The sequence below is a fragment of the Portunus trituberculatus genome, chromosome 22 (genome assembly GCF_017591435.1).
Source record: "Portunus trituberculatus isolate SZX2019 chromosome 22, ASM1759143v1, whole genome shotgun sequence".
Taxonomy (NCBI): domain Eukaryota; kingdom Metazoa; phylum Arthropoda; class Malacostraca; order Decapoda; family Portunidae; genus Portunus; species Portunus trituberculatus.
Window position 1 is genome coordinate 10,214,010 of NC_059276.1, and position 24,778 is coordinate 10,238,787.

A 24,778-nucleotide genomic window follows, 5' to 3' on the forward strand; every position below is an offset into this window, starting at 1 on the left:
CAAAAAACACCCAAAAATTAAACAAAAACAAAAAAGATACTAAAAATACCAAGTAATAGAGAAATGGAGAAATATAAACATCAGCTGATTGTAAACCCTGCTGGCCGGCCTGTGAGGTGTTGACACGGCGAGGCAGCGAAGCGGAGGCAGGGACACCAACACATACCGCGTTATTTATGTCAAAAAGGCTAATTTCACTCGCAGGTCGCCAGTTTAACAAGAAAATAAGGGTTGAGCGTCAGGCAGGAAGGATGAGGAACCTAGTTAAAGCCGCAGATGGCACAGTGGGAGACGAGACACCACCTAGTCCTCATCTCCCCGCCACCTGTCAAATGCTAGACACGCCAATCAAGTCCAGGTGTGACAAGAAGGAGTACAGGTGAGTCAACGTGGTATTTTTATGATTTTATGGGGTATTTTTTAAGTTAGAGAGTTATTGATCAAAGGTAAATCAATAGTTATACTGAAATGAGGTTTTTGCTTATTTTGAAGTTCTTGGTTGGTTTGTGTGTGTTTTGTTTAAATATTCGTTTTTTTTTTTTGTGTTTTGTTGGATGAATTAGTTTGTTGTCATGTTATTGTGTATTTGTTAATCCCTTCAGTACCATGATGCATTTTATTCATTCTGCTTACTATTGGGTGATTTTATACAGCTTCAGGAACTTAAGTGGGGGATTAAAATAGTGAAGACTCTGGCCGTCAATCTTCTGACCTCCATAGACCGTTCCTAATGTCAATAAAATGGTTTAATTGTACACAAATCTCAAGGTAAAATTATGTTGCATTATTGAAGGGGTTAAAAGTTTCCATTCTGTTATAAGCTTATGTTGATTGTTTCTGTGATTGCAGGGTTATCAAGCTTGAGAACGGCCTCACAGCGCTTCTTGTGTCCGACATCAACAGGATACAACATTCTGAGGAGGAGGAAGAAGATGAAGGTGGGTAATTTTGTGTCCTCTCTCTCTCTCTCTCTCTCTCTCTCTCTCTCTCTCTCTCTCTCTCTCTCTCTCTCTCTCTCCAGTAATCCTTTGTTCTCTCACCACAACTATTTTCTAAAGTCACACAGACGACTAGTCAAGTTCTTAACAGTGCTTTTTTATTTATAATGTAGAAATCTTAGCAATATGTCACAAGAACTATAGAAGCACCCTTAAAATCTGCGCCACTACTTGATTATTTATTTATCTTCTTTTTTAAGATTCTGACGAATCGGAAGATGACGACGACTTGGAGGATGAAGAGTCAGATATGGAGACTGAAGATGAGGAGGAGGAGGAGGAGGAGGAAGGAGGGAAGGATTGCAAACAGAAACTGTTAGACACCACAAAGTATCTGGTAATAATTCCTTCACAGCATCAACAGAGCACAATATTATCTTTACACAGCATTTACCTTTACATATTACCTTAGACACAGCTAGTTACTATCACAACACAGTATTATATTCTCTATTTAGCACATCATACCATCTCCATTCCCTCTTAACACTAATTTCAACACATATCAAAACTTTTTGCATTATCTTATCACTCTTAACACTATAACTTTTCATCTTCCCACAGTCTGCAGCCTCACACTTCCTCTCCATTCAGCATCTTACTAAATAAAGTGTATGTTCCTGCAGACTGCAGTGCTTCATACATCCTCACACCATCACCATCTGTTTTCAACACCTTATCAACTTCATACTTCTCACAGTCTGGACCTTCACAGTTTCTCTCCTTTCAACACCTTATCATTGAAGAGTGTATGTTCCCAAATACTGCAGTGCTTCATACATCCTCACACCATTACTATCAATCTTTTCAATACCTTATCAATTTCATACTTCTCACAGGCTGCAGCTTCACACTTTCTCTCCTTTCAACATGTTATCAATGAAATGTGTACATTCCCACAGGCTGCAGCTTCCTGACAGTTGGTGTGGGCAGCTTTGAGGATCCTGAGCACATCCCTGGCCTCATGCATTTCCTGGAGCATATGGTTTTCATGGGCTCAGAAAAATTCCCTAAGGAGAACGACTTTGATTTCTTCATCACGGTACAGTATTGGTCGTGTTATAATGGATTGTAGTGGTTAGGGAGGAAATTTGCCTTTGAAAACTTGGCTTATCATAGTTATTGCTTTTGAAAATAGTCCATGTAAGATAAGTAGTTTTGTTAAGAGTATTACTGTTATTGCGAGTGGTTTGTCTGTAATAGTTAATGACAAAATCACCCATGAAAGCCTGACTGATTATCTCTGTGGCCTTTGAAATTCACTCTTATCTGAGTATGTGGTGTTTCAGAATACGGACTTTTCATGAGGTCTTTGTTTAATGTTATAAAGCTTTTGCTACTAGTATTGCATCAAAATATCACCAGATCAGCCAGCAACACTCAATAAATCACAGTTCTCTCTCCTCATAAGACTCAGAGCATTTCCAAACATAGACCCTTAATAATCTTGCATTTATGAAGACACTTTATATTATTACCATCAAAATAACCCCATATTAGCCAGACACTCAATTGACCCCTGCTCTTCCTCCCTGACACCCACAGAAGCACGGAGGCCACGACAATGCCCACACAGACATGGAACATACCACCTTCTACTTTGAGGTGCAGGAACGTCACTTGGCAGGCGGTCTGGATAGATTTGCCCAGTTTTTCATCAGCCCTCTCATGAAGCAGGAAGCCATGGAGAGGGAGAGGGAGGCTGTGCATAGTGGTGAGCTGTCAGGAATTGTCTGTGTGTGTATTTACCTAATTGTATATACCTGGTTATATATTACAGAGTTTGAGTGGGGCTCAGTATCTCTATATCTACATTTATCCAACTGTTCCTTAAATTTGGGCATGCTTTTAGTTGCTACAATCTCTTCACTTAAGCCATTCCAGGTGCCCACTGTCTTATGTGGAAAACTAAACTTCTTAATGTTCCTCATGTCTGTGTGTGTGTGTGTGTGTGTGTGTGTGTGTGTGTGTGTGTGTGTGTGTGTTAGGGTCAGGGGATATTTAACTTTGTTTTGTCATGTTTATTGGTTCTTCTGCTTTTTCTGTTCATGTTTTTTTGCTAAGGGAAGTGTTTAGGTTGTTTGGAAAGGTTTGAGGTTTTTGTTGTGTTATTTAGTGGTGATGAAGCCTGTTCTTCCAGCTGTGTCTGAATTAAGTTGTGGAGAGAAGGTTTAGGTGTGTTTAAGGAGGATTTGAGCCCTTTCTTAACATATCTTGTGGTGAGAAAACCTCTTGTGATGTTGCTCTAAAATGTTTGGGATTAGAAAATAGTTAGGCAAAATCTTTGGATGATTTTAACTTTTCTTTGCTATATTGAATGTTAAGGAACTCTTTTGATACCACCTTCACCAAGACAAGACAAGAAACACATAGCCCTTACTTCTTCACCCACAGAATTCCAAATGGCCCTGCCTGAGGATGCTTACAGAGTGCAGCAAATCTTTGGGAACCTTTGCCACGGAGGGACACCCAATGGGGAAGTTCACTTGGGGCAACGAGACAACGCTGAACACTGGCATCCCTGACGAGGCTTGCACACTAAGCTACATGAACTGCGCCTCAAGTATTACTCTGGCCACTACATGACATTAGCAGTGCAGGCCAGGCTGTCCCTCGATGCCCTGCAGGAACTAGTCTGCAATATATTCTCCCAGGTATGCAGGTTAGGAATTCTAATAGAGGTGTGTAAATGGTTATGATAAGGTTGACAGAACTACATGACGTTAGCAGTGCAGGCCAGGCTGTCGCTCAATGCCCTGCAGGAACTAGTCTGCAATATATTCTCCCAGGTATGCAGGTTAGGAGGTTATTTGAGGTGTTTAAGGGGTTATTATAAGGGTGACAGACAGAACTACTTGATGTTAGCAGTGTAGCCCAGGCTGTTCCTTGATACCCTGAGGAACTAGTTTGTAGTATGTTCTCCCAGGTATGCAGGTTAGGAGATCCAGTGGAGGTGTTGAGGTGATGGTGTGTTGGTTTTGACAAGGGTGGCATAGACAGAATTATGTGATGTTAGCAGTGTAGGCATTTCAAGACATTTGTCCCAGACTGTTGACTAACTTTATTAATCTTTTAGGGCAATCAAGCTAAGATCCCCTTCTATTAACTCCCTTCTCAGGTCCTGAATAACAAGCTAGCCAGACCGTCCCACACACACCTTGACTTACCCTTCCCTGTCAAACATAAGCTAAGATTCCCTTATATTAACTCTCTTCTCAGGTCCCAAACAACAAGCTGGCCAGACCGTCCTACACACACCTTGAGTTCCCCTTCCCTGTGGACAAGTTTCACTGCCTGTGTCGTGTTGTGCCCACCAAAGAGGAACACAACGTGGAGGTGAAATGGGCCTTACCTTCCCTCCTTTCCCACTACCAGACCAAGCCCCTGCACTACATATCTCACCTCCTGGGACATGAAGGCCAGGGCTCCATTCTTTCATTCCTCAAAAAGAAGTGAGTTGTATTTACATGTTTATATGTGTGTGCTTGTATTTCAGTGGCTAATAGCAACACAAATAACAAGAAAAAAATGCTTACTAAGGTGCCAGTCCAAAAGAAAGAAAATGTCATGAAATTGGAGGATTCAAGTCATTGGAAGGAAGAATTGCAGACACAACTGTGGAATTCAATACTAGGACATGTTTTTATTTTGAGATTTGTGTACAATTAGACCATTTTATTGACATTACAAAGGGTCTATGGAGGTCAGAAGATTAATGGCCACAGTCTTCACTATTTTAATCCCCCATATGGGTTTCTGAAGCTGTATAAAACCACCAAATAGTAAGCAGAATGAATATGGAAACGTGGCATGATACTGAAGGCGTTAGTAGATCATTTGAATATTTATGTCATGTGTTTATTTGTCAGAGTGTGGGCGTCAGAGCTGTACTCGGGCAATGATGAGTCTGGCTTTGAGCACAACAGTACCTATGCCATCATGAGTATAAGTGTTGACCTCACTGATGAAGGATTCGCTAACTTGAAGAGGTGAGTCACACAATTAAGTTTTTCCTTCATTTTTTACTTGATTGTGTGTGATATGAGACTTTTCTTTGGATATACATGCTACTTTGTCCCTTTCCCAGCCTATCACTTTCCTCCTTGGGCTGACAGGGCTGTGTGTGACTGGCATGTGTGTGAGTGTGGTACTTTGTCTGGGCTGCTGTGTGTGGGACTGCCAGCCTCTTACTATCCCTTCTTGCAGGTTCTGTGTGTCATCTTCCAATACTTGGCCATGTTACGAGAGGCTGGCCCCATTGAGAGAGTCTTCAGGGAGATACAGCAGATAGAGAAGCTCAAGTTTGAATATGCCGAGGAAATGTCAACGGTGGAGAATGTGGAGAACTTATCAGAGGCAATGCAGCTTTATCCACCTGCCCACTATCTCACTGGAGAGGCTCTACAGGACCACTATGACCCCAAGGTGAGGTGGTGAAGTGTAGCTACTGATGATGTGGGAGAAATGGTCACCTTAACTCTTTCAGTACTGGGACATATTTTTGCCATGAGATTTGTGTATGATTAGACAATTTTATTCACACTAGGAAGGTTCTACAGAGGTCAGAAGATTGATGGCCATAGTCTTCACTATTATAACCCCCACATAAGGTTCTAAAGCTATATAAAATCACTAAATAGTAAACAGAATGAATATGAAAATGTGTCATGGTACTGAAGAAGTTAAAAAAGAAAGGCCAACAGCTGCTATTGTTTGTGAAGGTAACATAATGGCTTAAAGGTTTAACTTCCTCCCACAGATCATAAAGGAATGTCTCGATGTGTTGCTTCCCGAGACTTGTAACATTATCATCAGCTCCAAGACACAGGAGGACCTTTGCCACCAGACTGAGAAGTGGTTTGGCACCAAGTATTGCACTGGAGGTAAGCCAAAGATGGAGAAACAGAGAGGGGAACTTTATTTTATGTTCACTCTTTCTAGTTGACAAATATAGTACTAGTTTGGTTATATTAGTCTCATTATTACTCCTTATTTCTCACCCCCAGAAATCCCCAAGGCGTGGGAGGAGCGATGGGCCACCCTCCCCTCTAATCCAGACCTGTTCATCCCCACCCCAAACGTCTTCATTCCCGACAACTTTGACCTTCAGGAAGCAGAGAAGGATGTCCCAGAATACCCTGAGTGTCTGCTGGAGGATGAGAGAGGAAGGCTTTGGTTCAGGCAGGATGTCAAGTTTCAGCTGCCAAGAACTTACTGTTACATTTATTTCCTCAGCGACGTCACTGTCAAGTCTCCGAGAATGTGAGGAATTAGTGATCATTTTGCAGTTTTGCTTGGTGCTATCTGGATATCTGCTATATATCAATTCTCAATATTTATTTTTTCTGTTCATTCTTTTTTTTAAGGGAAATATTTTTTCTTTGCATTTGGTTTTCTTTTTATTAATATTTTTTATGTAGTTTTGGGAATGCTGGCCTGGTATATAGGGAGAGAGAGAGACAGTGTAAATATGTATGCTGGCTGTCGCATGTATTTCATTCTTACATTGCTCACAAAATGGTTTGCAATTGGTATATTTCTGTGGTGTTCCCCAGGGCGGCACTGCAGGACCTGTTTCTGAGTCTGTTTGAGCAGCAGGTGATGGAGGACGTGTACCCGGCTAACATGGCCCAGTACGTCTACTCCTTCCTCAGTGGCAACCAAGGCCTTCTCCTCAAAGTCCATGGATTCAACCAGAAGCTGCCGGTCAGTTTAGTTCCAAGGAGTTTTAACTTTGCTTTAGAAAAAATGTGTCTTCAGAAAACATTATGCTATTCCTTGCTTTCTGAGGATAGTTTCCAAAGTCTTGCACAAAGTAATGTAATACCATGTCGTATTTACAAAGTCTTGGCTGTATCTCTGACAGAGTAATGTAAGATCATGTCTTATTTACAAAGTCTTGGCTGTATCTCTCACAAAGTAATTTAATATCATGCGTTATTCACAAAGTCTTGGCCTATCTCACACAACGTAATGTAATATTATGCCTTATTCACAAAGTCTTGGCTGTATCTCACACAAAGTAACTATCATGCTTCATTTCCAAGGTCTTCACTCTGTCTCACTCTTATTATGCCTCACTCCCAATGTCTGAACTATTTCTTCTCCTTGCCCCTGACAGGAAATTCTTGACCTGCTGCTGGACAACATTGAGAACTTTGGCAAGACCCTTGATGAGAAGACTTTCCTGGAGATGCGACAGCAGCACATCAAAGGTTACTACAGCAGTGTCCTCAAGCCAGACAAATTGCGCAAGTGAGTCGCCTCCCACTCCATTCACATGTTTGTTTATGTGTTGGATCATTCACATTGTCTGTATTTTAATCTTTTGATTTATTTTGTCTTAAACCCATGATGCATTTCCATATTCATTCTGTTTACTATTTGGTGATTTTATACAGCTTCAGAAACTTATGTTGGGATTAAAATTGTGAAGACTGTGGCCATTAATCTTGTGACCTCCATAGACCCTTCCTAATGTAAATAAAATGGTATAATTACACCCATAAATTAAGGTAGGAGTGCATCTCAGTACTGAAGGGGTTAATTGTGAATCTCTTAAAGCCTTAATGCAAAGTATTGTAGTCTGGAACACATGAATTTTGAACTTCTAAAAAGAGGAGAGAAAAAAAGTACCACTTGCCGTAACCCAATCTATCTCCCTCAGTGACCTGCGACTAGGTGTTCTGCAGGATGTTCACTGGACACGCCTGCAGAAACTTAAAGAGACCAAGACAGCTACTATCAAAGACATTCTGGAGGAGTTTGTCCCTCACGTGTTGTCCCCAAGTAGTGTTCGGGTTCTGGTCCAGGTGAGTCTTGGTCTGCTGGGACTTGTCTGGGAACTTATTGTGAAGGATTGTCTAGTCTAGTGTGTGTGTGTGTGTGTGTTTGTGTTTGAGTTTGTGTTTGTGTTTGTGTTTGACCTTCTTTCCAGCACTGTGAGCCGTCATTCAGAGCGTGTCAATTAAGTGATTTTTTGCTATAGGTTAGATAAATAGGTAGATATGTTTACCAGGTTGACATACATAAAAGAAGTCAAGATGAAGGTGGAAATACAGAAGCTGATGATGATAGTGTAAAGATGATGTTTCCTGTACGAGAAGCAGTGAGAATTAGCTATTTACTTTTGAATTAGACTCCTATCTGTGCTACATGACTAGTGGTATTGTGGTGTATCTAGTCAGTATCTTGACATGTTTCCATATTCATTCTGCTTACTATTTGGTGATTTTGTACAGCTTCAGATACTTAAGTGGGGGATTGAAATTGTGAAGTCTCTGGCCATTAATCTTTGGAACTCCATGGACTCTTCAAATGTCAATAAAATGGTATAATCGTACACAGTCTCAAGGTAAAAATGTGCCCCAGTATTGAAGGAGTTAATGAGTCAATCGGTCACTCTCTACTTTGATTTACAGGGGAACAACACAAGGGAGGACGCCAAGGAACTGTATGGGCTGGTGAAGAAAAGGTTACGTCCACCACCTGAAGAGCCACTCATGGAGGTATGCTATTCTATGCTATGCTGGGTCACATTGATTTTGCTCATGTGTGTGTTTGAATACAGACTCACTCCCAATGCTGAGAATTTTACTTACGTCATCTTTGTTATATCCACTTGCACCCCTTAACCCCTTCAGTACCATGACTTGTTTCCATATTCATTCTGCTTACTATTTGATTTTATAAAGCTTCAAAAACTCATATTGGGGTTAAAATAGTGAAGACTGTGGCCATTAATCTTCTGACCTCCATAGACCTTTTCTAATGTTAACAAAATGCTCTAATCATATATAAATCTCAAGGTTGAATTGTGTCCTAGTATTGAAGGGTTTAAGGACCTCCATCCATGAGACGTCTGACTGATTTTTCTTTTCTCCCACAGCTGTGCACCAATGAGCTGGCCAAGGGTGCCTGGGCAATGAGGGCCAAGGCTGTCAATCCTGCCAACACCAACTCTTCCATAATCAGCTACTACCAGCACAAACAGGGCTCACTCAAACTGGAGGTGATGCACGAGTTTATTGATGTGAGTTCTGGTTTGTCACTGTGTATTTGTGGTGTTTCATAGTGTTTTATTGTGTATGTTACTGTTACTCTTGTTTTACTGGTTGTCTTTGTGGTTATCCCTTGTTTTTTTTTATGTTTTCTTGTGTTTTGAGTTTGTTCTGTCATTTGTTTTCTCACTGTGTATTTGTATTGTGTTTCCTAGTGTTTTATTGGCTATGTTACTGTTACTCTTGTTTTATTGGTTGTCGTTGTGGTTATCCCTTAATTTTGTGCCGTTTTCTTGTGTCCGAGTTTATTCTGTCATTTGTTCGTCTTTCTCCGACACAGATGGTGATGGAGGGACCAGTGTTTGACCAGCTGCGGACCAAGGAACAGCTGGGTTACCACGTTCACTGCACCAACCACAACACTTATGGCATCCTGGGACTCTCCATCACTGTCAACACTCAGGCTAACAAGTTCAGGTGTGTCTAGGTGGCTTGTGTGTTGAATGACGTGTGTTGTTTGGAAAGCTTGTATGTGCAATGGTCTTAAGTGATGTAGCTTAGTTAAAAGTCTCAGAACCATATTAATACATTTAGATTTCTGTCTATCCTATATTCTTAACCCTTTCAGTACTGGGATGCATTTTTATCTTGAGTTTTAGGTATGATTAGATGATTTTATTGACATTAGGAAGGGTCTATGGAGGTCAGAAGGTTAATGGCCAGAGTCTTCACTATTTTAATCCCCACCTAAGTTTCTAAAGCTGTATAAAATCACATATTAACCAGAATGAATAGGGAAATGCATCATAGTACTGAAGGGTTTAATTGTATTCCTTTCTCCTTTACATCTATCACCTCTTATGTGGACCAAAAATATAGTGTATCTCCATTTCATTTTAGGCTTTCATGGTATAATTTCTTTGGTATATTGTAATGGTATAGTGATATTACTGCTGTATTTCAATGATGGTATGGTGGTATTACTACTGTACTTCAATCCTGTGGTGTGCTATGATGGTATTATTGTTCTACTTCAATCCTGCCTTCTCCCCTTTCATATCCAGCGCCTCACATGTGGACCAAAGAATTGATGCATTTGTGGCGGAGTTTGTGAAGACAGTGAAGAACATGGGATCAGCAGAGGTGGCTGAGCTGAAGGAGACTCTCACCAGTATGAAGCAAACTATTGATCTCACGCTGAAGGAAGAGGTCGACCGTAACTGGAGTGAGATTGTCCATGGGGAGTACCTCTTTGACCGGCTCAAGAAACAGGTGGGTTGGTTGACTGGCTTTAAACAGTGGTAGTGAGTGGATGACAGTATATAGTGGGGCTCAAGAAACAGGTGGGGGTGATGTCATGGCTTCAAACAGTGGTAGTGAATGGATGACTCTATGGTGGGGTTCAATAAACAGATGGATTGATGTGGTGGGTTCAAACAGTGGTAGTGAATAGGTGACAGTATGTGGTGGTGAAGAAAGGTTAAAATTTGAAGATTTGCCAGAATTTTATAATACCTGAAGGATAAATTTATGTTAGGGTTGTTTAGTATATTTCAGAATCAAATGTTAAAAGAAAAAAATTGTTATGAAAATCATGAAAAGGTAGCCCTAGTTTTTCTTATCTTATAATTATCAACATATTGAAATTGCATCTCCTCCCACAGTTATTAACCAGGTATGATTCTGCTTGTTGTCTTGGAAAGAGAAACTTGTATAACAAAAAACTGATATCACAAATTTCCAATATGTGGGATACAGAAAGTGTGATGATAGGATAAAAGAAATAGATGATTAGAATTATTTTGTCATGTTGATATGAGGTGCATGTGTTATTCCTCTAGGTTGGTTTGATTGAGGAGTTCACACACAAGGAGGTGGTGGAGTGCCTGCAGGAGTTAATGAGTGCCAAGTCACCACACTACAAGAAGCTGAGTGTGCAGGTTGTGGGTGCCAGTGAGCCGGAGTCTGGTGCACCTCCATCACTAGATGCCCTGCTGGGTGAGTGTCTGAGTGCCTTTTGGTGTCAGGAATTAAAGAGTCATTTGTAAACACTACTATAGGATATTTGCTTTTGCTTATCTTTATACTCTTATGGTGTTAATTAGGTGTCACTGTTGCAACTTTCCTTAACCCCTTCAGTACCATGACATGTTTTCATATTCATTTTTCATACTATTTGGTGATTTTAGATAGCTTCAGAAACTTAAGTGGGGATTGAAATAATGAAGGCTCTGGGTATTAATCTTCTGACCTCCATACATGCTTCCTAATGTATATAAAATTGTCTTATCACACCCAAAACTCAAGGTAAAAATGCATCCCAGTACTGAAGGGGTTAAGGACTACTTAGCATTACAGTGAGCTTTTTGTATATATTTTGTTGCTCTTTTTGTCAGTGTCTTGCATAAAGGAAAAAGAGAAGACTAGGAACCTTATGTCATCCTGTAATATGTCTTTCTTCATCCTGTCAGACAAAGATGGTGTTGTGGACTTCTTGCTGCCTGAGGAGGGAGAAGAGAGCTGTGTCCCCAAGGAGCACTTCATCACAGACATCGCTGCCTTCAAGGACAAACTCAAGCTTTACCCGCCCACCAAGTTAATGTAGTGCTCCAGCCAGTGGTACTGTCATTCTCGTCAAGATGGTTGTAAGGTTTGTATGGAGAAACACTTCGCTCTCCTACCACGGCCAATTCTGAAGGCCACAGATGTAATTGTCTGTGTCCTCAAGAGTGTTTCTCTATTAAATATAAAAGCATCCTTGAAATTCCATGTAATTTCACCATGACCAGTTTTGAAGGCCATAGAGATGATTAGCGAGGTTCTGAAAAGTGTTTGTCCTATTCATAATGTGAAAATTTTGTTAATCTGTCACTTGAACTATCAAAACACTCTTAAAATCTTAAATAACTTCATCAAGGCTATTTTCTAAAGGTTTCAATATTTCTTTCCCCAAAAATGTTGAAATTTTCTTGACCAGTCTCTAGAAACATGACAAAATCTTGAGAGCAGTGAAGGTGTTTCAGAATGTGGGTGAACTAGATTCCTTTGAGAGCAGTGAATGTATGACGCTGAGGTGTTTCAGAATGTGGGTTTGAATCTCGCTCGTCACGTTTGTCTTTCTCTCGGAGCTTTTCCTGAGTCGCGATATTATCTGAAGAGGCTGTTGAGTGATATTTGTGTATATTTTTATTCATATGCTGTAAGAATGGGAACACTCACCACAACGCAACATGATGCTCATCACCATATTTTTATATATATATTTTACTTGTTGAATGACTCATAAGACGACAATTGCTGCTTGAGAGAAGTGGTTTCTGTTTGCAGTTGTTTTCATGTTCAGTGTGAAACTTTGGTCTATGTAACATTTTGCTCTTTAAGGACAGTGGACAGCAAAAACATGATTTTCATTACAGACCTGGAAAATGGAATTTTGTATGTTTGAATTGTCTTTTTATTTATTTAAAAGGATTTAAATGCCCAGCTGCAGCTAGTGCTTCTGTCCTTTGGAAATTTATGTCTTCACTTCTTTGGTGTTGTCCCTGTGACAACACTGCTTTATAGGAGCGGGAGAAATAGCTGTGAGCCGCCATGCGGTGACAGGACTGACTCCAGCCACGTGTGCCATGTGTAGCACAACAAAATTAATGTCACTTCTTCAGCAACAGGTGCCATGCCACTCCCCTTGAATGGTGTGCATGACTGCATGTCTCACTATCAATCACACTGTTGAAACCAGGTTCCATATTTGTAGTTCATGTGTGGGCATTTGTCAGCAGAAGACAATTTGGCAAACTGCAGAACAATTATGTGTCCTTCATTTTGTCTCTAGGCCCCTTATCAAGGTTTCCTTACTGGAATGTACTCTGTTACTCTACATTCTATTGGAGAATTTCCAACACACTCACCTGTACAGCAGGGATTCTCAACCTGGGGAATGCATACCACCAGGGGTACATGATGTGAAAGGTTTCTCAAAATACTCTGGTTTTGAATAATTGGTAATGGTTTCATGGCCAATTAAGATTAAAAAAGGTTGAGAACCCCTGGTGCACAGCATGCCTTCATTGAATACACTTGCACAGTATGCCTCCTCCCATCTCTTCACTGAGATATTGACACATTTACAAGTGTTTCTCAGTGTTGCCACCCATCAAAATGGTGCTGCACAGCTGCACAGTCTACCTTGCTCATTCATCAGCTTTCTAAAATCTCTTGAAAGCATCACCTTGAACACTGTGAGTTTGAGTGTTTTTCTCACACTCCAAGTATATATTATAGTCTCCTGTAAAGAGAGCATGGCAATAATCACTGGGAGGTTTTGCTCAGTATAGAAGCTTCTGCTCCCCACATTGCACCATCAAGCCAGAACAGAAGGACTCTTCACCAGATGAATGAATGCCTTCCTTCCCAGGTATCACTTTCCTTCTCTCACTACAGTTGAAGGTCATGTGGCTCTGGTAGGCTTACAAGAGTGCCATGGCTCTCATTGAGTACTGTTGTGAGGATCAAGCCCACCACAACCTTCAGAGTGCAAGCTGAATACTCTACCACAGGACCACCAGCTCCTCTTAATAAGTAGTGAATTAGATTATTCACAATACATAACTGTTGACAATAAAAACTCTGTTGTGGTCCTTATCTTGGCTTATCTATTTCATTTTTTGGAGTTTTAAGAGCACGGATGTGTGTGTGTGTGTGTGTGTGTGTGTGTGTGTGTGTGTGTGTGTGCAGATATGGTTCTGTTGTGTAGATATAGAATTGTGGTTCTTCAACTCTATCCCTTCACGTTCAGTTTTGCTGATTCCATGCACTGAGACGTGCATTGTGACAATACCTGGCCATCTCACCTCTGAGCAGCATTGAACACCACTCAAAACCAAGCATCACATTCTCATCATTGTCTCTCATTACATGTACAGCTTTTTCATATTTTGTTAAGCTGATTGTATGAGTAAATAAAATGTGAAATAAAAAAAATACTTCATTTCAAAGCAATTACAAAAGCTGTGACCAAACTTAATATTAACACTATGGTTTACATGGCTAACCTTTAATACTGGATATACAAGTTAAGGATTCAGAATATGTTGTATAATTTGTTATATGCATAGAAGATGTCTGTATATAAATTAAGAAACAGTGTTGTCATATACAGTTCTTCAAAAGATGTGTATCCAAGTCTGAAAGAGTCAATTAGACTTTTGAAAGACTTGACGGTGTATAGATAGAGACAGATCTGGTTTGTTTGTCATTCTAAACAAGGTGACAACATAATGTAAGAATACAAACAGATCTCTTATGTTTTGTCATTCTAGGGAGAGTGACAGCATGAATGTTGAAAATACACATATCTCCAAGTATCCATAAGTTATCACAAAAAGCTATGTACACTCACAGTATGGGTGTAATGGATGGAGATACAAGATGGTGGTGAAGCACAAAATTCCCCTATCGGTCAAGGGAAGAGAGCAGATCACAGTATGGTATTTATCAGTAAGGTAAACTGTGTGTACAAAACACTACACACTAAGGAGATCAATTGCTCGGACTACAAAACCCTGCCAACTAGATTCTCTCGGACAGCCACACCGCTGCCTTGCACCCTGTCTTGATCACATTGCTCAGGACAGTGTAAGCTGGGGCCTGTTCAGCATCATTAGCCAGGCCTGTGTCGTGATGGTCCATTTCATCATCACGGAATTTCTTGATGACTTCTATTAGTTCCTTGTTCTCCTCCTCGCCAAGATTGATGAGTTCTCGCAGTTGGGAGTTGTAATGGTCGGTGATGACAGACTCTACAGCCACTGTGCACGCCATGGCTGCCTCTCGCCCAAGTAATGCTGTCCCTGGAATGCGAAAACAGAGTGTAAATCCTAATTCTGTTTTTCCTATATCAAATTCAATAACAGTGGTATAGTGTGGTGAAGAAGTTTAATGTTGAAGCGTTCACCTGCACGTTCCTATCTCAAATTCAATAACAGTTCTATAGTGTAATGAAGTTTAAAATGTTGAAGTGTTCACCTGCACCGAGGGCAAAGCCAGCAACATTCCAGATGGGGAGGAGAACAGTGGGTCGCACTCTGTATTTGGGTACCAGCTCCTCAAACTTGGCCTTGTGCTCCTTCTCTTGGTCCCACATGTGCTGGATGACTGGCCCAACACTTGTCTTGCCTGCAGAAGAACAAGAGCAATGTGAAGGTACCCTTGAAACATACACCCTGAATTGCCTACATGAGATCAGAGGTTATATAAGGTTGATGTACTTTCTCTATACAAACTATGCATTGTTTTGGTTGCCTATACACGCATCAATGACGTGTTGGCAACTTGGCACGTGGTGGAAAAGTACAGTTTCATGAACCACCTTATTAAAGAATCTATGAGAAAAAACATTACATTTGAAGAGATAAGAATGATAAACAGGGCATTACAACCTCTAAAAAATAATTGGCCAGACATGAAGACTGCCACAACTGTACCAGGATGCCTTTTCATATTTATTTTGGTTACTATTTGGTGATTTTTGCACAATTTCAGAAATATATGTTGGGGATCAGAATAGTAAAGACTGGCCACTAATCTTTTGACCTCCATAAAACCCTTCCTGTCCAATCACACCCAAAAATCAAGGCAAAAATGTGTCTGAAGGGGTTTTAAATTACTTGCAAGCAATCCTGTCTTCTCACCTAGCACTGCCATCTGTCCAGCATAGATCCGGTCAGCCCCAAGCTCTCCAGCATGGTCCACTCGGATGATTCTGTCTCTGGTCTGCTTGATGTGTGCTGCCTTGGTGCTGTAGAGACGCAGGCTGGCGACTACTAGGGGCCGACACTGGTACATGGCTGCTACTGCTGAGGTAAGAGTCACAGTGTTAGGTAATGGTGAGAGAGAGATGTGGAAGGTTTAAGGAGGGAGTCACAGAGTTAGGTTATGGTGAGAGAGAGAGAGATGTGGCTGGTCTGAGGAGGGAGTCAATGTTAGATAATGGTGTGTGAGAGAGAGAGAGAGAGAGAGAGAGAGAGAGAGAGAGAGAGAGAGAGAGAGAGAGAGAGAGAGAGAGAATGAATGTGTGTGGTTAAGTAGTGTCAGCTTAATGTGCTAAATGAGAAACCCTTCTGCTCCCCCAAGCTTGTTCAGACAGAGATGGAGAACAAGATGACAGGATGTATTGTAGTATTGTGTTGAGTTACAGTTGTGCCAGTTTGGATAGCAGTGGTGGATATAATGAGCTTGCTTGACCACTAATATCTCTGTCATATGTCCCCAAAGATTTCAATGGCCATTATCTTCTGTGTCAAATGTCCCAAAAGATTTCAATGGCCATGAGGTTCTCTGTCAAATGTCCCAAATATTTCAATGGCCACTCGCTTCTCTGTCAAATGTCCCAAAGATTTCAATGGCCACTTGCTTCTCTGTCAAATGTCCCAAAGATTTCAATGGCCACTTGCTTCTCTGTGGTCCAAAAGATTTCAACGGCCACCAACTTGTCAAATGTCCTGAATATTTAAACTGTCTCGCAAAAGATTGGAGTTATCTGACAAACTTCTGCAAAATTCAAGATGAGACTACACTTGTTCCTGTATAGCCTGTGTCACCTTTATAGGCCTACACTCCCCTCAACAAGCTTACACTCCACACCTGACTAGCTGGACCTGATGAATGCCAGTATTCTAAAACTTACTCTCTCCCCATCACTACTTTCCAAAGGCTTTATTTCAAGGTGTTTATGTTTCTTAAGGTTTTTTAGGTTTCTGGTGGTGGACTGACTCGATTTATAGATTATAATTAGGAGAAACTGTCTTGAATATCCGGCTGGTTGTCTCTGTAGCCTTAGAAAACTGTCGTAGTGAAAGAGCAAGGCAGAAGTGTGACTGTGGGACGCTGGACCAGAAGGCAGTAATGGAGCTATTCCTGCTATGGACCTCTCAACATTAAATAATGAAGTAAGTGGAAGAATCTGCTGTATAATCTGTTTCCTATTCTGTGACTGTTCTCTTCTACTGTGTAATGTAAAATGTGGCCTCTCTGTATGAAAATGTTAATCCCTTCAGTACCAAGACACGTTTTCATATTCATTCTGCTTACTATTTGGTGATTTTATACAGCTTCAGAAACTTATGTGGGGATTAAGATAGTGAAGACTCTAGCAATTAATCTTCTGACCTCCATGGAGCCTTCCTAATGTCAATAAAATGGTCTAATCACACCCAAAACTCATGGTAAAAATGCGTCTCAGTGCTGAAGGGGTTAACATGTCTTCTGCGTTTTATTGACGTAAGAAACATTTGTATATTCAATTTTGGTGCACTATGGAGTAAGGAATTTCCACTTTCTTATCATCAAAAAGGCACATTGAGGTATATCATGACAATATGGTTCGGAAAGTCATGAAATATAGCGATCTAGTTAATTTAAAGGTAATTATTCACAGGTACAATTACATAAATACACACTAAGCAGGTGTATATGTGACACCAAACTTACGTAAAAACTTGATAAATTGTCTATACTAGGTTAGCACAGTGATGTTTCAGAAGCTTAACTCAATAATTCACCACACAGATCGTCATATTATTTTTTCAAGACCTTGATACGATACAGATGACATTTAAATACGCCGTGAACAAGTTAAACTGAAGGAAACGTAGAAATGAGATCTTGTCCCTCCCTACCTATCCACACCCAGCCAAAATTTTCCTGTTAATGTATTTCTTCACCTGGGCAGGTGTATAATGCAATATCCACACCTGTTATTCACGTGTGCTCACCTGACAACACCAAAGAGATAGACTGAATGACTGACACGAGGACACAAGTGCTAAAATACCACCCCTAAAAAAAGAAATTGGCACCTCAGCCTTACATCACAATCTCTTATTTCTCCATTTGTGCCTTATTTCACTAAGTCTCCACAGCCTAACACGTATTTTTAACAACCCTGGAGCTGGGAAATGCACCCACGGAAGGTTAAAATAGGCGGAAATTGCCAAAATGAGAGTGAAATATGAGTTGAGGCCAATAGATGTCTCTGGTGCTCGGTGCGTTCAAATATTTCAGTCCATCCCGTGCCCTGTTCTTCCCTTCTCCTCCATTTTTAAAGCTTTCCCCTGACAATTTCGGCCGCCTCTGACCCTGAGGTGAGGTGGCAGAGAGGTGACAAGGGGACAGAGAGGCCCAGTGGAAGCAAAGGTGAGGGAGTAAGACCACAAATTCCACCTTTTATCACCCGCAAAAGGTCTTCTGCTCTGTCTCGTTCTGCGCAGACTCAACATGGCAGACCCAGACACCCCCAGCAATGCCATGGAGAAAATCGATATTTTTCCCCTCTCCCACACCAACAATTCACCGAGGAAATTTCTTAGTGGCGTCCCCTGGTGTCCGGTCCCCAGCTCTAATTCCCAGGACTTGCCTTTCACCTCCAAGTAGAGTCTGTGAGGTGAGGGAGAGAGGGAGATAAGGTGGAGGAGGAGGAGCAGCAGGAGGCAGAATGGTGTGTCAGGACGCAGGTGAAATATGCGTACGCAGGCTCCGGGACCAGGCAGACTCTAAAATCTGTCTCATTTGGGCCTGCTCAGTCCCGCCCATCTTGCGCCAAATGTCACTGAATATAGAGCTCTCCACCAGACCCACCAGAGCTCTCAGAAAGGGTCTCCAAGGGTGGCTAGAGCCTTAGAAGAGAGCTTTGGTGGGGATGCTGTGAAGAGATAGGGAGAGAAGCTCTGTCTGTATTAGTCTCAGCCTCTTAGGGTCTCCATGGCCTCATCCTGCCCTCTTAGAGCTCTGCCTGTCTCACTTATGATGTTAGGCACTTTAAATGATGTTGTGGGTGTGTTTTACATTAGGAAATGGTGTAGAGTCGTGGTGATGTGGGGCTGTATCGCAGGCTGGTGTTATTCCTCCTGGCCTAGAGTTGTTCGCCTCCTGGACATCCTAGACCACAGATAGAGCTCTGTTCCTGCCATTAGAGTCACAATAATTAAGGTGTGTGGAGGAATGAGAAGGATTGGAGCACAGAGACAAGGAACTCTATAAAGGCTTGTGTTTTGACCATAGCTATTATTTGTTTACTTATTTGACTCTTAGGAGTACATATAGACCTCCTTCCTTGCTTATAGAGTCACAGTGACAAACATGTGTGATAAAATGGTTAGTATTGGAGTATAGAGACAAGGAACTCTATAAAGGCCTGTGTTTTGACCATAGCTAATATTTGTTTACTTATTTGACACTTAGGAGTACATATAGAACTCCCTCCTTGCTTATAGTCTCAATAACAAACATGTGTGATAAAATGGTTAGTATTGGAGTATAGAGACAAGGAACTCTATAAAGGCCTGTGTTTTGACCATAACTAATATTTGTTTACTTATTTGACACCTAAGGGCACATATAGAGCTTTCTCCTTGGCAATAGAGTGATGAAATTATAAGCACTGGAGTATAGAGACATGGAACTCTATAATTAGCCTGTGTTTTGATCATTACTAATATTTTACCTATTATACACAAGATGAGAAGCATTTCAAGACATTTGTCCCAGACTTTGGCTAACTCTACTAACCTCTTAGGGAACTGGCAATCAAGTGGGCCTCTTTCTGTTATATTTTTTGTTGCTTCACCTCATCCATAAAAAAAAAAAAAAAAAAAAATAGAGACCAGGATTCCTTAACACTATTAACCTTACCTAATCTAATCTAACCTATCCTCTGCTTGACATTTCCCTGCTACCATAAAGTTGATATACAGCTCTCATTTACTTCATTTTGACACTAACAGCTGTTTCTCAAGTACGATTAGGTATTTTAAACAGACTGTCTTATATCTTTAGTGTATAAGATAATCAGTCTTTATTTAATCCCTTCAGTACTGGGGCACATTTTTACCATGAGTTTTGAGTATGATTAGACCATTTTATTGACATTAGGGAGGGTCTATGGAGATCAGAAGATTAATGGCCACAGTCTTGACTATTTTAACTCCTTCAGTACCGGGACACATTTTTACCTTTGGATTTGTGTGTAATTAGATAATTTTATTGACATTAGGAAAGGTCTATGGAGATCAGAAGATTAATGGCCACAGTTTTCACTAATTTTAATCCCCACATGAGTTTCAGAACCTGTATAAAACCACCAAATAGTAAGCAGAGTGAATATGGAAACACGTCATGGCACTGAAGGGATTAAAGTCTCGGTTGATATCGTTAGACAATTCTCAATACATAAACGTCAAGCAGGAGTGAGAAGGTTTTGGTGCCTGTGACAAGTATAAATAGGATTGCATCATCTCAGCATTACCAGTTACTTGAGGTAGTCAAGGCCACACACTGGTGGTTTGGCTCATGTCCAGAAAGGGGAATTTGGTTGGGTGATGTGGCAGTGTGACTGAGTATTGAGGGATTATGGAAGTTATATTAGCCCATTTATTTTCAGACAATGTATTTTGGGTAGATATAATTTGTGTGTGTTTGTGTGTGGGTGTGTGTGTGTGGGGGTGGGTGGGGGGTGTGAGTGAATTAAGCTGTCAGTATGCATTCGTCAAGCCATATTTATGTTTGTAGTCATAATTATGTTTGTCTAGTCTAGTGTACACAAATATTATTACAAGCTACTCATTAAAGATATAGATATTTATAAAGATTAATCATGAGCAGCTCACATAATATACAGAAAGTTGCCGAAATTGGTGATTTTTATTATTATTAGCGTTATTAATATATAAATTGTCTACTATCATTCTGTTATCTTGAGAAAGCATTGCATCTTAAATTAAGAATATGACTGGTGTATGTGTGATGCATATGTGTGTGTGTGTGGATTGCTAGTCTGGTATATAAATGTATGGATAGGTGTCAACTCAGAGAAAGGATGAGTTTTTGCAGGTTCCTCCTCTCTTACTTCTAATCAGTGTAGGTGGAAAGGTCATTACACCCTTGCTTATTGAACTGTGGTATTGACTGGGAGAGGGACGTCACTGCTCATACACTAAATTGACATAGATATTGACTGCATGCCATCATTTCAGAACTCTCCAGTGTTTTTACATATGTCTGGGTTTGTCACGTTTAGCTGCCTCTTTGCACATGGCTTGGTTTTGGAAGTCTCTTAATTTAATTCTAAGTTTCCAAGAGTCTCCCTTTACAGATTGCTAATGCTTGAAATTCCCACTCCTTCCAGTCTATCTTGTTTGAATGAAGTTGAGTGTAGCAGCTTCAGTACATAGGGTTAGGTGTGAAAGGTCTCTTGATAGCTTCATTCCAAGTGTACCAGAGTCTATCCTTACTTCCTGTTTAACCCCTTCAGTAGTGGGACACATTTTTACCATGAGTTTTGAGTATGATTAGACGACTATTTATACTAGGAAGGGTCTGTGGAGGTCAGAAGATTAATGGCCAGAGTTTTCAGTATTTCAATATCCACATAAATTTCTGAAGCTGTACAAAATCACAAAATAGTAAGAAGAATTAATATGAATAGGTTAAATCTCTAACTCCTTTTCACTCAGTTATTTTTCATTATCCTTTCTAGTTAGCTCTATTTTAGTCTACTTCAGTCATCAGGAACATTATCACAGAATAGCTTAACCCATTCAGTACTGGGATGCATTTCTACCATGAGTTTTGGGTATGATTAGACAATTTTATTGATGTTAGGAAGGGTCTGTGGAGGTCAGAAGATTAATGGCCTCAACCTTCACTATTTTAATCCCCATGAAAGATTCTGAAGCTGTATAAAATCACCAAATAATAAGCAGAATGAATATGAAAACATGCCCTGGTATTGAAGATGTTGATATACAGTTTTCCTTTATAAAGTAGCACATCTCTCTAGAAAATATTTAAATCTCTTGTCTTGGATTTAGTAAAGAAATAAGTGTAGTTTCAGAGTGTGAATTGTGTGTAGTGCCTTGATTGCCGTCCTGGTATATAAACGGCCATTATTTGTAAAGTATTCATTCCTGCTGTGTTTCTTTACAGGGTTAGATGTGTGTGTGTGTACAGCTCAGTGTTGTGAATAAATGATGGTGTCAATGTAGGGAAGGAGAGGGAAGGGAGAGAGTGAGAGAAAGAGAGAGAGGGAGAGGGAGAGGGAGCCAGAAGTTTATTGATTAGATTCATTGATTAGAGAGTAAAGAACAATTCTAGCACTAGCATCACACCCCCCACACACACACACACACAAAATATGGAACAATTTGGATGAAGCATTAGTTCAAGCAAGAAATATTAATGACTTTAAGGCTAAACTGGATGACTAGAGGTGTGGAGACAGGACAGCACAAGCATAACTCTTTTCCTGTAAAACACAACTAGGTAAATACACACACACACACACACACACACACACACACACACACACACACACACACACACACACACACACACACACACTATATAATTTTAAAGAGTAAAAGTCGTCATTCAGTATTAAAAAGACTTTCACTGACTTCTATTAAAGATACAAGTAGTTAATAAATCTCCATTATTTCCTTGACAGTGCTATATTTCCTCATGCATGTTTCAGTGTCATGATAAAGGGAACAGGTGGCACATAAAGAATTAAAGGATATTCACAGCCATGTTTCGTGTGTCTTGATTTCTGACTTATAGATCATAAACGTTCTCCATTTGGTATTTTGTTTATATAATTAGTTTTATTTTTCCTCTTCATAATTTTTGATGAGTTGTAAATCTGAGGAATATGTGTTGGTAGAAAGTTTTGTTATTAGATTATGTATGATGATTATGGATTAACCCTTTCAGTACTGGGACACATTTTTACTTTGAGATTGGTTTATGGTACTGAAAGGGTTAACTTGTCTGTTTTGTTGATTCAGTTATGACCAAAACTTTTTTTTTTTTTTTTTTTTTTTTTTTTTTTTTTTTTTGCCAAATCTAGCACCAGTATTTATTTCCAGTTACCAACTCCAATTTGAATCATATAATATCCTGTCTCCTTTTAAGTTGTGTGTTGTGTTTGCTTGAGTTATTACCAAGACTTGTCCTAATCTAGCACCATCATTTTTTTCCAGTCACCAACTCCAGTTTTAGTCATTTAATATCCTGTCTGCTTTTAAGTTGTCTAATGTTTCTGATTGAGTTATTACCATGGCTCGCTCTAATGTGGCCCCTGTATTGTGTGTTACAGGCACCACAGGTCAGGTCAGATCAGGTGGGATTGGTAACCATCATCATCCCCATCCTCCACAGCAAGAAGGGGCCTGGGAATGTCAGGCTCTGACTCAGGCTCCTCGTATGTGAGTGTTGAGTTGTTGTGTTCTGCCTTCAGGGCCACCGCTGTGTACATAGTAATTAATGGTCTCCTGGCTCCTCTTTCCTTGAGTTATATCATGGCTTTCATTCTTTTCCTTGTCTTTTTGAGCGTTTTCTTCTTTCACTACTTTGCTTTATATTGTACAGTGAGGCTTATCTGTATTCCACCCAGTAATATTTTCAGTTTTTTCTTTCTCTTCCTTCCTTCATTACCTTCTTTTACTCTCCTACAGTGATTTTTGCGTATATATCCCCCTGTAAACATTTAGACACAAAGTTATGCGATTCTGTCCATTTACAGCACTTCATATGTTTGGGACCTCATGCAAAAACACTTTCTTGATTTAAATTTTTTTGGCATATATTGTTGTTTTTGTTTGTGTTTATGTTGTTTTGTGTTGTGTTCCTTGTTTTGATCCGTGGTGTGTGTGTGTGTTGCAGCTGGTGATGAACAGTGTTGATGCATCATCTTTACGTGGATGGCGTGTGGCGCTGGCAGGGGGACAGGAGGTAAGGCAGACCATACTCCTTGTAATATAGAATAAGTATATCCTATTGTCTATCTTAAACTTTGCAACCTCATATCTATGCCTGAGTTGAGCCTGTATTGAGCTGCTTCTCCCCGACAGCTGGTGATGAATAGCGTGGACGCTGCGGGGCTAACCAGTGTGACAAGTGAAACAACAGTCGAGCCGCTAGATGACACGGGAGGGGGTGGAGGCGTCGGGGACAGCGTGGGAACTCAGATCACCAGCGATGACGACGACGATGAAGTACCGTCGTCGCCCGGGAGCTTTGGGGAGGACGAGGGGTCTATGCCGATCACTGATGACGTGACCGCCCAGTTAGCGGCGGCAGGTGGGTGGGCAGGTGAGAGGGAACATTTTGTTTTCGTTGTGGTGGAGGGAGCCAATGCACGTTGCAGCCTCCAGGGACGTCACACTCAGGGGAACAATAGGACTTGCTGATGTAAAGTAATGGGGTATCCTCAAGAGAGAAGCCTTATGACTGCAGGTTAATGGAAGACATATCTCTAAACTGCTTTCTTTACACTCACAGGGGAAACAATAGAAAGATTTGTTTATGTAAGGTAATGGAATATCCTCAAGAGAGAAGCCTTTATGGCACTGTAGGTTAATGGAAGACATATCTCTCTATCATTATTTTTTTTATTATTTGCTCTCACAGAGGAAGGAATAGAAAGTCTTGCTGCTTTAAAGTAATGGGATATCTCAAGAGAGAATCCTTATGACACTACAGGTTATTGAAACACATATCTCTCTATTACTTTTTTTTTCTCTCTATTTCTCATCTACACTCACAGGGGAAGGAAAGGAATGACTTGTTGCTGTGAAGTAAAGGGATATCTCAAGAGACAATCCTTATGACACTACAGGTTATTGGAGCACAAATCTCTCAACTGATTCCTTTACTATCCTTACACTGACAGAGTAAGAAATGGAAGGACTTGTTGCTGTAATGTGATATTCTCAAGACAATCCAAAT

At 40.5% G+C, this 24,778-nt stretch overlaps 3 protein-coding genes across 26 annotated transcripts in view; 2 read left to right on the forward strand and 1 right to left on the reverse strand.

The window, feature by feature from the left end:
- On the forward strand, nucleotides 1–13,978 carry LOC123507439 (nardilysin-like). Its single transcript, XM_045260312.1, is given in 23 exon segments — nucleotides 1–379; nucleotides 850–938; nucleotides 1,199–1,335; nucleotides 1,901–1,906; nucleotides 1,909–2,040; nucleotides 2,544–2,712; nucleotides 3,393–3,442; nucleotides 3,444–3,525; nucleotides 3,528–3,652; nucleotides 4,218–4,450; nucleotides 4,868–4,991; nucleotides 5,205–5,423; nucleotides 5,758–5,881; nucleotides 6,005–6,260; nucleotides 6,554–6,704; nucleotides 7,120–7,253; nucleotides 7,666–7,810; nucleotides 8,420–8,506; nucleotides 8,887–9,030; nucleotides 9,339–9,475; nucleotides 10,063–10,270; nucleotides 10,840–10,996; nucleotides 11,470–13,978. Coding segments are annotated over 23 exon segments (3,171 nt in total). The 5' UTR covers nucleotides 1–251; the 3' UTR covers nucleotides 11,604–13,978.
- LOC123507437 (5-demethoxyubiquinone hydroxylase, mitochondrial-like) lies at nucleotides 13,970–18,558 on the reverse strand. Of its 8 annotated transcripts, none has more exons than XM_045260304.1 (4): nucleotides 18,411–18,558; nucleotides 15,688–15,852; nucleotides 15,023–15,172; nucleotides 13,970–14,847 (listed from the first exon to the last, which is right to left on the reverse strand). In XM_045260304.1, exons 2-4 carry the CDS (start codon nucleotides 15,839–15,841, stop codon nucleotides 14,567–14,569), a joined length of 585 nt encoding a protein of 194 aa, XP_045116239.1. In that variant the 5' UTR covers nucleotides 15,842–15,852; nucleotides 18,411–18,558; the 3' UTR covers nucleotides 13,970–14,566. The 8 variants fall into 8 exon arrangements, with proteins under 8 accessions (XP_045116239.1, XP_045116243.1, XP_045116241.1 ...); XM_045260308.1 differs by having other exon boundaries at nucleotides 15,688–15,849; nucleotides 18,411–18,550; XM_045260306.1 differs by lacking the exon at nucleotides 18,411–18,558 and adding an exon at nucleotides 17,770–17,885.
- Nucleotides 16,829–24,778, forward strand: part of LOC123507435 (DNA-binding protein P3A2-like) — a 25,043-nt gene continuing 17,093 nt past the window's right edge. For 6 of the 17 annotated variants that reach the window (XM_045260288.1, XM_045260302.1, XM_045260291.1 and 3 more), the window contains exons 1-4: nucleotides 18,254–18,437; nucleotides 23,148–23,256; nucleotides 23,714–23,782; nucleotides 23,902–24,142. In XM_045260288.1, the coding sequence (XP_045116223.1) occupies nucleotides 23,227–23,256; nucleotides 23,714–23,782; nucleotides 23,902–24,142 (340 nt within the window). In that variant the 5' untranslated portion in view covers nucleotides 18,254–18,437; nucleotides 23,148–23,226. Of the gene's footprint in view, nucleotides 16,945–17,718; nucleotides 18,191–18,252; nucleotides 18,438–18,462; nucleotides 18,508–23,147; nucleotides 23,257–23,713; nucleotides 23,783–23,901; nucleotides 24,143–24,778 lie in introns of those variants that run through there. The other 11 variants (XM_045260297.1, XM_045260292.1, XM_045260299.1 and 8 more) reach the window with 7 other exon arrangements.